This window comes from Natrix helvetica (genome assembly GCF_964273705.1).
Source record: "Natrix helvetica genome assembly, chromosome: 7".
NCBI classification, from domain to species: domain Eukaryota; kingdom Metazoa; phylum Chordata; class Lepidosauria; order Squamata; family Natricidae; genus Natrix; species Natrix helvetica.
Genome location: NC_138558.1, coordinates 13,639,696 through 13,654,719, shown reverse-complemented (window position 1 = coordinate 13,654,719; position 15,024 = coordinate 13,639,696). Strand labels below are relative to the sequence as shown.

At 40.6% G+C, this 15,024-nt stretch overlaps 1 protein-coding gene across 5 annotated transcripts in view; it reads right to left on the bottom strand.

Annotated features, from left to right (window-relative positions):
- Positions 1-15,024, bottom strand: part of PTPN13 (protein tyrosine phosphatase non-receptor type 13) — a 173,096-nt gene that overhangs the window by 122,714 nt on the left and 35,358 nt on the right. For all 5 annotated transcript variants that reach the window (XM_081959190.1, XM_081959192.1, XM_081959193.1 and 2 more), the window contains exon 2: positions 1,746-1,865. In XM_081959190.1, the coding sequence (XP_081815316.1) occupies positions 1,746-1,860 (115 nt within the window). In that variant the 5' untranslated portion in view covers positions 1,861-1,865. The remainder of the gene's footprint in view (positions 1-1,745; positions 1,866-15,024) is intronic.

Genomic DNA, 15,024 nt, shown 5'->3' with positions numbered 1-15,024 from the left:
TTAACACAGATGGCACCTCACCAACTACTTAAAATGACATTGCTTAATTGAGAGGATCTGGAGCATGCTATCCCTGCTGGATCTTATCAGAGGGGGAATTTCTGAGGAAATATCAGGTAACAGAACTATTCCCCCTTCCCCTCCCCCCCCGCCAGGCCGGAAAGGTTGGGGACCCCAGTGTTGTACAGTATTATTACTCTACCCCCCCCTCTCTAGATAAATAGTTCTAAATATTTCTTTCTTTTCAAAGCAGGTACAGTAGCTGGCACAATGCCAACTTTTAATAGAGAAATTAGCATAAAATTAACAAAAAAATGAGGAATAAAACTTTCAACTAAGAATTAATTTTGTATACATGCTCAGTTCACAAAGCAAAATATATGTTTGTTATGTACACTGAGAGCTTATGCCCAGAGACAAATTCCTAGTGTATCCAATTACACTTGGCCAATAATGAATTCTATTCTATTCTGTTCTGTTATTTGTTCACAGTTGTGTTTATATGCATAAGGAACAGATTCCTCGATGTTTCACCTCTACATTCAGATAGACGATGGTGAAGGTTTGGGGGTTTCAGTTTTGGGCAGGTGGGAAAGACAGAAAGGAGAGTTTGACCTCTGAGTCTACGTTTTACATTACAAAGTTTAAATAGAGAAGGTGTGGTTGCCTCAGGCTTTGCTTCTTGAAACAATTCCAAAACATGTCATCAGTATGTCAGATTTCCAAAGGCTTTAGATGGGAATGCATAACCTCGTTTTTTCCCCCCAATGTACCTTTTTAAAATGCTGAAACTAAAAGCTACTACCAGTAGTTCATCCTTTCACTCCATTTTCTCCTTAATATATTCAGGTCTTCAAACAGTGGTAGGTTAAATGAACCTATCTCCTAAATGATAATCCAAACACCTCTCTTAAACATTACCTATTTAATTAAGTGACCATGTGTGGTAGGAATCAATGAAGGTAAAGCCAATACAAGGTCTCAGATAATCAGAAAGAATTGTATCAACATGGTTAGAGGAATGTGTTCTATTTCAAATCCTGGTTAATACAGAGTGTTGTAGCCCACCAGAAGAGCTGGCAGCAGAGCCAGAGTGAGGAGGTTGGGGAGGAACATGGGCCAGTCCTGGAGGCTGGGGAAGACTCGGATGAGGGTTCTGCATGGAAGGCAGAGAAGGGGCCAAGGCTGTCTGGCAGTGATCAGGTAACTACAGAGCTAGGCAGCAGTGAGGCAGAGGAACAGCTGGAGCCTGTTCCCAGTATGCGCATGCGCAGAGCTGCCAGAAGAAAAGAACAACTCAGAAATCAGGATTGACTTGGGAGTAAAGTCACAGGTGGAAGGTGACTGGCCCCTCCCAGAGGAAATAAAAGAGGAGCAAAAGGGGAGTGGGCTTTTGCAGGAAACAATTCGTTCGGTCATTAGATTTGTTTCAGGAGTGTGAAGATCTGTCTGTGAATCTCAGAGACTCTGTGCCCAATATTTTCTTGTACAGCACCTTATTTGGAAAATATTTACATGGCGGCTTTCCAAGATAGATAAGGTCCATAGTCATAAATATTCCTTTGAAAGACCATTTGCCAGGCCTTACTGAATGTGAATGGGAGGAATTCACATTTGTTTAATAAAAGGGATTTTATCGGGACCAGGATTCTGCCTCGTGTTTTTTGGGGAAGCCTTGTATTATTTTCCACCCTATGTGGTTTTACTCCAACACACCGACCTTGAAGCTAAGATCTAGGCCTTACCTTTTCGGAGTAACTCTTGAAGGCTTTCAGCACTTTGATTCAGCACAGCCCATATTTCTTCTTCCTGTAGTGGTCCACCCCGAACTTCCAGGGCTTCAGCTAATGACACATGCATTTTATCTGAGAAAACAAATCAAGACAACCCTTGTTCAAGAAGGCTCAGTACTTTCTTTTCGTTTGGTATTTGTACTAAATGTAGGACAAATTTTATTCTAAGGCAACAGTCATTATGATGGACACAACTATAACTCCAACTTGCCTTGCTTCCACATTAAATTTATAACAAATCCATTACATATATATTTTGGTCTTTCTCCCATCAAAGCTCTCACGTAAGTTCAAAAACTATAATGTTCCAATTATCACAAATCTGCAGCCTGATTTAAGAGGTAGGCCTGATCCATGATTCTTCCTTGGAATCAACCATCTGATCTCTGGGTCTTATGTGACGTTTGTGAGGCTTCTGCTTGTGAAATTCTGATCTCTGGACTGGCCAACAACCCTGACGTGGCTCTTGACATTTGGACTGGATTGTGACTATTCTTCTGCATGTTCCTGTTAAAAGCAAAGCCATTCAGGCAAGCTTCATTTTTCAGAGACTCTGTTTGGTTTACATTCCTTGTCTGATGTTACCTCCTTGACCTTGAGTAAGCTGCTAATTTCAATATTCACTGCATGCGTTATGTATATTTGAAACCAGTAGTAGGATATGGGTCACACTCATGTTACCGTGGGCACGTTGTTGCAACTTACTATCATAAGTTTGAAAGGCCACTGAATGAGTGGTCATACCTGAAGATCACTTGTACATCATTTTCTATCATCAAACATTATGTATACTCTTGTAAATGTATTTTTGTAGTTATATGTTGAAGAAACTACTCAAAATTTCTGCTACCGGTTCTCCAAAATACTCAAAATTTCCACTACCGGTTCTCCAGAACCTGTCAGAACCTGCTGGATTTCACACCTGCCTGTAACCATCAAATACTGAGAGGATTCGAATATTCTAAAAATGGTACATAACAGTGAAAATGTTATCACAATGGCTTTTGTAAAAACTGATACAACTTGAAGGTACCTTTCTGGTTTTTTTGCACAAGTGTGGGAGTGAGAGGCTTCTATCTAATCTGTCTGAATCTGGGGCTGATCCTACTATTCTGGTGTTTCTCAACATAAAAGGTTAAGCTCCTGTAACAAAATACAAGTAAAAGCTTCTGTTTAAAAATTCAAGCTCACTTAAAAATGCCTGAAGCAGTTTCATACTTGGTTGTAATCCCATCAATATGAACTGCCAAGAATTGTGTGTCTCAGAGGTAGACCTGCAGAAAGAACTATGTAGTGGTACAGATGTCTGGGAGATAAAATATCAAGTTGACAGTGCCACTTAAGAACCTTTCCTTTTAATCCATAAATTTACTTTGACAATGTTTTATTTGCTCTGATAGTGAATACAAGAAAAGCAATACATACAGATAGTAGGTATCTAAATAAATGAATGAATGAATGGGACCCGGTGGATCAGTAGCTAAGACGCTGAGCGTGTTGATCAGAAGGTCGAAAGTTCAGCAGTTCGAATCCCTAGCACCGCATAATGGAGTGAGCTCCCGTTACTTGTTCCAGCATCTGCCGACCTAGCAGTTCGAAAGCATGTAAAAATGCAAGTAGAAAAATAGGGACCACCTTTGGAGGGAAGGTAACAGCGTTCTGTGTGCCTTCAACGTTTAGTCATGCTGGCCACATGACCACAGAGACGTCTTCGGACAGCGCTGGCTCTTCGGCTTTGAAACAGAGATGAGCACCACCCCCTAGAGTCGGGAACGACTAGCACATATGTGCGAGAGGAACCTTTACCTTTACCTTACAGATAGTAGAATATAATATCAGCTATTACAGGCGCTATTGGAGAAAAACAAGGAAAACACTGGAAAACTGAAGGGCAAAAGTGACTTGAAAATTATGATGATGATGGAAGAGGAGGAGGATAGTATGATCCCATTCTTACGCTCCTAAATCAATCAGACTGCGCAATGAGAAGAGAGTGTGATCTTTATAATGTTCCTCAGAATATTGCAATCATGCCATTTCTGATCTCCAAAGTACAAGCTCATCATTGTCAAATCCACATATATGTCATGAAATTGTATTCTATTCCCCCTACATGAATTTATGCCCCATAGATACATGAATTTCCCCGCTCCTTCCAGGATATTTAAACAAAGACAGGCACTGTGATGCTATAATTTCATAACATGGTTTCAGGATTCCAGAAATTAGCTGACATCTGGATAGCCCGTGGAATTATTATAAGGGACATGAAAGGCAAGTGAATCAGGGGAAGTCAAACCAAAGAGAAAATCCAGGAAAAAAGGCTGAATGCCCTACTGTAAGAAAGGTAATGAAATGATTCATAGAAAAGTGTCAGTGGGTTCAAACTGTATGCAATATTAATTGTATGTGCACTTTTTAAAAGGATGCAGTGGAAAGGAAAGGAACAAGATTATGACCAAGGCATGTTGGGTTCGTTTACTTCTTTCCCCATCCACTGTAATCCTTTCAGAAATGTGTATGCTACCCAAACTGTTATTAGCCAGAGGAAGAAAGATTTTGCTGGTGTCAGCAGGAATTCCTTCCCAAAGCTAATTATTGCTGGATAAGTAGTTTACAGTGGCACATGAGGAAATGATTAAAGCAGGATGATCGTCATGGGGACTTCCAAATTTTGTGGAACTCCAGAAGAACCAACGATGCCAATAACTGGATTTGTTGCTCAAAAAATATATTATAATCACGTGGGTTTTACCCTGGGTAAAAAGCATTCACGGTTACTTATTTCCAAAGAGGACATTTATTGTTTTTACACAATTCATAGCAAATGTAGTTTAGTTTAGTTCCCAAACAATATGAAATATACGGCTTTAGAAAGAGTATATAGAAGGGGGACCAGGGGCAGTATTCACTTACCATATTTTTCGGAGTATAAGACGCATCTTCCCCCGCCCCCCAAAAGAGGGTGAAAATCTGGGTTTGTCTTATATACTGAATACAGCATTTTCGGCCTCCCGAAACCCCAACCCCTTCGCAAAAATGGACGTGCATAGGCTTTGGGTGGCCAGCAAAGTGCTGGGGGCTGGGGAGGACAAAAATGAGCTAAAAATGGACCGTTTTTTTGCTCGTTTTTGGGGTGGGCAGCCCTCAGGAGCACTTTGCAGGCCTCTCAAATTTTCTGCATGCCCCATTTTTCACAAAAAATGAGGCGTGCAGAGGGTTTGGGAAGTCTGCAGAGTGCAAAAACTTTTTAAAAAAATTTACCTCTTCAAAATCTTGGTGCGTCTTATACTCTGAAAAATACAATACTTTCCTTACCGGTTTGCAAATGTGAGCATGCACAGCTTGGAAATGTGCCTAAATAGGACGACATAAAACCGAGGTGGGTGGGCACACCATTTCCACTACCAGTTCAGGCGAACTGATCAAATACCACCTCTGAGGGGGACTATAAGGAACTAAAAGCGGGCCGACAGTCACTCATATTTATGCTGTCTACTAAGTTCTGCTCTTGAAAGCAACCCAAAAAGAAAGAAAAATACAATACAATACAATACAATAGCAGAGTTGGAAGGGACCTTGGAGGTCTTCTAGTCCAACCCCGTCTAGGCAGGAAACCCTACACCGTTTCAGACTAATGGCTATCCAACATCTTCTTAAAGACTCATTGTGCAATTGGTCTTTCAATTTTGAAAGATGTTCTCCAATCTAAAAATCTAAAACTGGCTACGACCATCTTGTTATCTTTCCCTTAGTTATACCAAAAACCATTGGATTGCTGATTTCGTAATGAGTGGAGGGTTCAAAATTGAACTCAAACACTGGTCCCTAATCTAGACCTGACCTGCCATGAGAATAACGAAAGAAATCCATTCATCGTTGATCAAACTTCAAGATCCCTGACCTGTTGCATCCTGACTGTGGCAGATTAGAAATTAGAATTCCTTCTCACAATTCTACCTTTCTCTCGCTTTCTTTTGTAGTTTAAATCAGGGGTGTGAAACTCAAGGCCCGTAGGCCGGATCCAACCCATGAAGTACTTAGATTGGGCCCAAGGGGCCGGTCTGGAAGCAGCAAAGGAATGGCCTGCAGTGCCTCCCCCATGCCCCTCAAGCTGCATTTCTTACTGGCAGAAGGCCATCGCAGCCAAAAACAGGGTGGTCGCCTACGGCCCCCTGACCCCGTTTTTGCTGGCAGAGGGTTACAGCAGGCCATCACGGCCAAAAATGGGGTACTGGGGGCATGTGTGGCCCCAGGCTCTGTTTTTGCTGCTAGAGGCTTTCAAAACAAAATAAAAACAAAATAAGAAATGTTTCCCCTTTTGCATTTGAACATACAAGAAGGGACAGGAAAGGAGAAAGGGAAAGAGGAAAGACAAAGAAAAAGAAGGAAAGATGGGAAGAGAGCAAGGAAGGAATAGAGGAGAGCAAGGAAAAATAATGAAAGGGGGGGGGGAGGAAAAAGAAAGGAGAATGAAGAGGGAGGGAAGGAAGGAGGGAAGGAAGCAAGGAAGGAAGATTATAATGAGAGTGATGGAGGGTTTCAGGGAAGTCCTTTCTTAGCACTTGGTCACCACAGGTACCCCAGAGATGAGTGACGTTAAGATGGCCACTCCCACCCCCGACCTTCTCAGGCAGGGGTGGCGAACAAGTTCGACAAAAAGAGCCAAAATTTTAAACTGTGAGAGTCAGAGAGCCACACCACGCAGTGACCTGCCAAAACAGACCCGGAAGCAATGTTCCCTCTAATTTTTTTTCGATGTGAGCAGAAAAGTATAGTGTTTGAGCGGCACATTTTCATGCCTGAGCACCCGAATTTTTTTCACAGATGTCACCTAAGACAACAACGAAATCAGTATTATTTGAAACTCAAAGTTATGTTTCTTCAAGGTACCCGCTTAATTCAAAGTGTTATATAATATCAGTATCACTTAACAACGCTCCTGCTTAGCAACCAAAATGTTGGCTCAGAAACTCTGGCATTTGAAGCACGCAACTCTTAAAGCTGTCAAGTTACAAGACCCTTGCACCCCTAACCCTTTAGGGAAAAAAACCCCCAGGGGTCTTCAAACCTGACAGCTTTAACACTTGTGGACTTCAACTCCCAGAATTCCTCCTCCAGTCATGTTGCAGCGACGTCATCTGCGTGGATCTGCTCCATCTTTGCTTTCTTCATTGTGGGCAGGGCTTCTGCTGAAGATGCCGACGAGTACGAGTTGCCACCAGAATAACTGCTGCTACCTCCTCCTCCTCCTCCTCCTCCAACAGAATCACCAGATTTGCTCCTGAGCTCAGCGCTGGGTTACCTCTGCCCCCTCCCCCTCCTCCGTGCTTTTGAGGAGCCATGAGGCTTTTTTCCCCCTGCTCCCCCCCCGCCTTCCTACTGGCTCCTGCAGCCTCATGGCTCCTCAAAAGCATGGCGGAGGAGGAGGAGGGGGCAGGGGTAACCCAGCGCTGACTGAGCTCAGCTGCTCCGAGCGGAGGGGAGGCGCCGCTGCCACGCTCGGAGATGCCGGCTGGAGCTTTGGCGGCTTCATCTCAGCCGCAGCGCCGGGCGGCAAATCCGGCAGTGCTGCCTGTTAGAGGAGGATGAGGAGGAGGTGGCAGCAGTTCTTCCGGTGGCGGTGGGGGCTTTGGGGCTTCACAACTAGCCTCAGTCGCCCCGTGCTCCTCAAAGCAAGTCTGGGGAAGTCCTTTGCAGGCGCGGCCCGTTCTAGCTGCCTGCAAAGGACCTCCCCAGCTTCCGAAAGGGAGCTCGCGATCCGAGCCACAGTATACTAAATAATGATAAGAGGCAAAGAGCCTCATTTATTTTGGCCGGGAGCCGCATGCGGCTCGCGAGCCGCGTGTTCGCCACCCTTGTTCTCAGGCCAAACACAACTATGTTGCGGCCCTCAATGAAATTGAGTTTGACATCTAGATTTAATCTATAGTCCACTGGAATTAAAAAAAATAAATCAAAGAGAACTGCAGACCTCATGCATTTGGCTGGGTATGTTGACTTATTCTTATATAGTAGATTAGCTAGTTACCTTAATCTTAAATTGAGTATTATGTAAACAGACTTTGAATGCCCTATATATTCTCTCTCTGAAAGGCTTAAATGTTATTAGTGAGGTCACTCCAATTAATGGCTCAACTTTTGCCTGTCAAAATTCACCATGTTTTCTGCTTTCACCCCAAACTGATTCACACACCATTCAATCTTTCACACCAAACTGATTTCACAATGGATATTTTTTTTTCTCCTCCACAAACCACACCTCTTTTTCTTCCCTTCCCAGATTCAACCAGCTGAACTTGTTTCTCTGATGTATCGTGTGAAACCAAACCAATCTCCCATTGCACAAATGGCAATCAAACTTTTTTAAGAGGAAAAAAAAAGAGATAATTTGGAACACACCCTTCTTCAGAGGATGAATTCAGCAATTTTCCTTGCTCAGGCCTGATAGATAAAGATGAGAAGAATGCTTAATCCCTGTAATACAAATCTTTATTACCATCATAAACCAACATTAAGAGATCTATTAAGACAATTAATAATTTTAAAAGCTAGTACACAAAGTTAAAACATGTTTAAAAATTATAAAACTGAATAACAACATTATAAAAACCACGTGCAAAATCTATAAAATGGGATAAAAATATTAAAAATAAAAACAAAGTTAACTAACTAAAGCTATCATAATAAAAATTACTCTTGACTAACAAGTGAAATACTCTTCAAATTAATTGTTTGTAGTATATCCCTCTTATGCACAGCTGTGAGTGTAATAAAAGATTTGTATTGTACTGTAATCCCTGTTAACAAGAATGGTCCTTAAATAATTACAATTCTTGATTCATGTACTTTATATTAAGAGATGGATTCTTTGATTTCAATGTAAAAATAGGCCATCTAACTAGTCTTCTCCATACAACTTGTTCTTTTGGATGCATTATCTGCTCTTTACAACCTTCATTTTTAAAATGATATGTAATAGAATCAATGATAAAAATGATAATGAATAAAATGATGAGCAGAATTTCTCAGACTCATAATCACCAGTAGCTCTTTTTCAAATAAATGGATGACCTGAAGAGTTATTACCATTTCTTTACTACCGTTAATAACTGCTTTTTTTTCTGCTCAATAAATAATTATGACAAGGATGTCTTGTTCGTTTACTAATATGTAATTCTTGATTCTGCTCATAACTGACTTTTGAACCAAAGAAGCTTGATTCATCCATGTAACAAAGCTTTGTTTAATAAGCTACAACCATTTAAAATATTCTAAGCCAGCTTTCTCCCATCTGTTCACCTCTTTAGATGTGAGGATTTCTGGACAACAAAAATAATGATTTCACTTCGTTTCTCACCGATTGTATGTCATTGACAATTCAAAATCACAATACTGTTTAACAAGAAACAAATTTTGTGTAAAATACTGAAATTTAAATTAGAAGGCCCGGTGTCCTTTGGTACTGTCATTATATATTTCATGGATTTACTCAAACTAATGTCATTGTGGGAAGAAAGCCTTAGGGCAGCAAAAAACCAGGAGTTTAGTTAGCAAGATTTTAGACTAACTAACATGATTGAAAGGGCAAATTTTTATGAGCTATTTCTTATTTCATCAGATGTGTTGTATAAGTTGCCTCTAGGTAAGAGATAGGTGGCAAATAAATCTAATAAATAAATATTTATGTGTCTGGTTAGGACAGTCAATGGGAAGACACTTAGATCTGAAAAACAGACTAGGAACTAGCAACATGCTGCCACTGTATTTAAAAAATATAGTGCCCATCATACTCTTTATTCCATCTATATTTTAAATAAATTACAGATAGTCCTTGAGTTACACCCGTGAACTCATGCCAGTCATGAAGCAGCTTTCTCACATGAACCTTTTTATCTGTGTTGGTTATTAACTGAATCCATGGTTGTTAAGCAAACCAAAGATTTCCTATGGCCGCAGAGGGGGCGGTTTATAAATTTAATAAACTGAAACTGAAACTGAAATGCCAGTTTTCAGCATTTTAAAACATGGCCATGTGAGTGTGGGATGCTGCAAACGGCTACAAATGCAGCCTCATTCTGAGTGTCCAAACTGAGTGACCATGGGGGAAGCCCTGACCATCAGAACTGTGAATCCAGGTTTTTAAATACCCTCCAGTAGGTCTGTTGGAGTTTCGAATGGTTGCTAAGCCCAGAATAACTGTTATTTTCTTATATATTTATAAGCGTCCCAAATACAACACCCTTCAAAAGATAGGTAAAGGTAAAGGTTCCCCTTGTACATATGTGCTAGTCATTCCTGGCTCTAGGGGGCGGTGCTCATTCCAGTTGCAAAGCCAAAGAGCCAGCGCTGTCCGAAGACGTCTCCGTGGTCATGTGGCCGGCGTGACTAAACACCGAAGACCCACGGAACACTGTTACTTTCTCACCAAAGTTGGTTCCTATTTTTCTATTTGCATTCTTACATGCTTTCGAACTGCTAGGTTGGCAGAAGCTGGGACAAGTAATGGGAGTTCACTCTGTTATACGGCGCTATGGATTCGAATCGCCGAACTGCCGACCTTTCTGATTGACAAGCTCAGCATCTTAGCCACTTAACCCTACTTGCTTAGGAAAAATAAGGATGGTAGAAAGCATCTGGATAAGCAACAGGGGACGCTGACAGATGTCCCTCTTCTAGACAATAGTTGCTTTGTTGATAACCTTTTTGTAAAGTCCCACCTTCTCTATGGCAGCCATTTTGGATAATTGGTATGACCTCAGAATTCGGAATGTGCCTCCCAGTCAAAAAACGATTGCTGTCCCTGATATGATATTTCCTGAATGGTCTCTGTGTATCCCACAGATGACCTATGATGAATCAGCTTCCTAGAAAAAAAAAATGTGGTATGCCTCCAAGGAAGATTAAGTGCCTGGCCTTGACTCACTTCTACCTGACAACCTTAAATTACGGATTCTTATAAATGGTTCTTAACAGAACTAAGAATGGACTTTCCTATCCATTTAACCTGTTGAAACACTTCCAGAGACCGCAGACTTAAGATCACACAGCTGTTTCGACCCCATTCAAAAGTCTTTTTCTATATATTTTTTTGGTTAATGAAGAACTGAGATTTTTCTGAAGGACAGATCCTGAAAAAGGTTGCCCTTATCAATTAACAGAGATCCTAGAAATCCGATTGAGGTTTTGGGGCAAAGGCAGTTTTGCATCAAGAATCCACATGCCTTTTAAAACAACTCGGGTTATAATAATGCCAGACGGAATTAAGATTGTGGCATCGGCTCTCCCTTTCTGCAAGGGAACCCAAGCTACCAAGGCGTCCTTTCAACACGGCACGTATAAAATTATGTTAGACGGAACAGCTCATTCTTGCAAGTTGCAACTAGCTTGGGAGAGTAATCCTGCAGACATATCTGAAATTTTCATCCTCATTAGTGACAATTTCGTAAGAAGAATTTAAAGGCATCGTGGTATCTGCAAATAGCCCAAGGGTTCACCAAAGAAATGTCTCACGAAGAACTCTAATCACCCTTCTCTCCGATGCCTATCATACTGGCACCAAGAGTAAAACATTCCAGAGTTGTTATACTACTAGTGTTCTATAGTTAGCATAGAGACATGAAAAGCCTATAGTAGCATTTACTGACTTGGAAAGAAGGCATCAAGGAGATAGTAGCACACACCATATTTTCACCCATAATATAAATAGAAAAAAAGCTACAGTTGAGTTAAAACTGCATATACCATATTTTTCAGAGTATAAGACGCATCTTTCTCCCTCAAAAAAGAGTGAAAATCTGGACGCGTCTTATACACTGAATACAGCATTTTTGGCCTTCCAAAACCCCGTCCCCTTCACCAAAATGGCCGTGCAGAGCCTTTAGGAAGCTTTCAGAGTGCTCCTGGGGCCGGAGAGGGCAGAAATGAGCGAAAAACGGGCCATTTTTGCTCACTTTTGCCCCCCAGCCCCCCAGGAGCACTCTATAAGCCTCCTAAAGGCTATGCGTGCAATTTCTTTGACAAAAAAGGGTCCATTTTCACAAAAAATAGGCCATTTTTTTGCTCACTTTTGCCCCCCCCCCCCGGAGCACTCTACAAGCCTCCTAAAGGCTATTCATGCCTTTAAAAAAACAGGCTCGTTTTTGTGAAATACGGGCCGTTTTGGGGAGGTTTGAAGAGTGTGAAAACTTTTTTTTTTTTGCCACTTCAAAACCTTGGTGCGTCTTACACTCCACTGCGTCTTATACTCCAAAAAATACAGTAAACAGTTAGTCTTCATCTTACAATCATTCATTTAGTAACTGAAGTTAAAACAGCACGGGAAAAAAACATGACTTATGACCATTTTTCACACTTTCAACCACTACAGCATTCCCATGCTCATATGATCAAAATTCAGACTCTTGGTAAATGACTCCTATTTATGATAGTCGCAGTGTCTTGTGAGCACTTTTTGTGACCTTCTGACCAGCAAAATCAATAGGGCAGCCAGATTCACTTAACAACCATGTTACTAACTTACAGTTAGTACTTACAACTGCAGCGATTCACTGAACAACTGTTGCAAGAAAAGTTGTAAAACTGGTCAACACTCACTTAACAACTGTTTTGCTTAGCAGCAGAAATTCTGGGCTCAATTGTGGTCAAGGAGTACCTACAATTGCTTTCTAAATGTTCTTTGCAAAATATGGGCAAAAACAGCCCTGAGCCAAATCCAAAGAAGAGGCTCAACAAATGACAGCACCTGGTTTAGAAGCTAAGAATGGTTAAATGCTTTACTCCTTGGATGGAAGGACCACCCCCAGGGGTAGATTAGATGGTGAAGCTGGAAAACCATCTCATAATATGGCAATGCCAAACCAGTTCTATATGTCTGCCAAGGAAATGTGATGGATGTGTGGTTGAGAACAACAGGAGTTGAGGTTAACTTAAAAGAGATTTTATCTTCTAATGCACTTTGGGGTTCTTCAACCCAATTCAAAAGATTCAGTCATAATGTCATGAAGTTAAAAACCATAAGCATTTAAGAACATGAGTTAGAAAAAGTACTTCACATCTAAGTACAAGGGCAGAATAATAGTCTGTTTCTAGATTTCCAAAATTATCCGGTATTTGATACTTGTCTTCTCTTTGTCTATGGAGATTCTCAGTCCTCTAGGTCATGGTTGTCCCAAAGGTGCTTTTTCAAGAGGCAACTGGACTTTCTGGTTTTTCTTTGAAGACATTTCACTTCTCATCCAAGTCAGAGCTTGGATGAGAAGTGAAACGTCTTCAAAGCAAACCAGAAAGTCCAGTTATCTCTTGAAAAATCACCTTTGATCTTCTCATTGTTTTGTTCAGCTGAGTCCAATTTACTGTTTCTTCCCAATCTCACTGGTGATTTCCATTGTGTGTGTATATACTGTATATAAGATATGCAGTGATATTAAAAAAGAGAGAGAAATTCTTATGTATTAAGTAAGAATTGTTTTTAAATATAGTAGAATATAACTTTAGGTATAGATTTATGCATAAATGAAATAGCAAATTCATAAAAATAGCTATTGCTTTCCAAAATAACTGACAAACTGGTTTACTCGTGTCACCCATTGCAGATTAAGTACTTTATATCAACTCTCATAACTACCTAGCCTTTCAAAGGAATTAAGAAGAGTTGACTAGAAGACTAGTCTATGATTAACCTATAACTTTATGCAGGTCTCCCATTTGGCACCAAAGCAATAAGAATCCTGTGCCAAGTCTTATTATCCTCCAGCCCATCTTAATGGCTCTCATAAAATAGGAGTGGACAAGAATTATAGTGAACCTACACAGATGATTTTCTGTAAATTGGCAAGAGTTCCAGCAAGGCTACTAATAAAAGTAATATGAAAACACAGAAATCCCACATTAATCTATTGAAAGACCTCAAAGGTCCCTTCCAACTCTGCTATTGTATTATTGTAAATTTACAAAGCATGGAGTAACCAAAAGGAAGATTTTTGTGTGAAAAAACTACTCAACACCATTCAAGTCTAGTTTTAAAGAATTAGCTTTATAATTATAGGCTCTAGTTGCTTAATCTCAATGATAAAGAAGAAAAAGGAAGCTGATCTTGCAAGCCTCAGATTTTGTTCACTCATTTTATAAGGATTGCAACTAACCCATGGTTTGATTTAAATATGTTTTTGAACATTTTAAAATTTCTAGTGAGGATTTCATGGCAAACTAGATGTCCATGAAGGAACGGGGACAACATTGTGACTGAGAGTGACCACCAAACAGTGAATTCTGGCTGGAAAAACCTCCCTGGAGAAAGGAGATATTGTGAGATTACCCAGATGCATTCCAGATAGTTGCTCTTTGTGAATACACCACAAGAATTGAGGGGGGTGGGTGGGTTGGTTGACATGAATCAAGCAGCTTGATTCATAAGAAATTAGATTTTTCTTTTATCCTGCCTTTATTACTTTATACTTAACTGAAGGAAGTGAAGATGAATAATAATCTCTTCTATTTTCCCTACAATAAGGTGGGTTTGGCTAAGAGAGAGCGAGTGACCAGCCGAAAGTCATCCAATCAGTTTTCATGTGGGAACTTACAGTCTCCTGGTTTCTAAGACAGTACTTTAACTAGTACACCAAAGGTCAATTCTTAGTGAAATAAGTTGTAAATACAAGTTTAAGGACTTACAAATTCTTTTTTTAAAAAAACAGCAAAAGGGTGATTAGAATGTTGATTTTGGAAAGTTACAAATGGACTTAGGGCCCAGATCAGTGGTGGGATTCCAATTTTTTTACTACTGGTTCTGTGGGCATGATTTGGTGGGCGTCACATGGCTTGGTGGGCGTGGCAGGGGAAGGATACTACAAAATCCCCATTCCCTCCCAATCAGCTGGGACTTGGGAGGCAGACAATAGATGGGGGTGGGGCCAGTCAGCGGTGGTATTTACCGGTTCTCTGAACTACTCTACTGCTATCGGTTCTCCAGAACTGGTCAGAACCTGCTGAATACCACCTCTGGTCCAGATCGATTTGAAATAAGAATTTGAAATTAATTCCCCTGAGGAAATGCTGATGTTTGGAATTCTTAAAAAAAAATACAATGGGACTTTGAAGGCAGAGGGACTAGAGGGAACCAGAAGCAATTAAAGATTACAATTAAAGAAGAGCCTCACTTAAATTTGACTTACTAGTATGGAAAGGAGTTTAATATTGCTTGTAATAAAGGTTATTTGTGGACAATGGACTT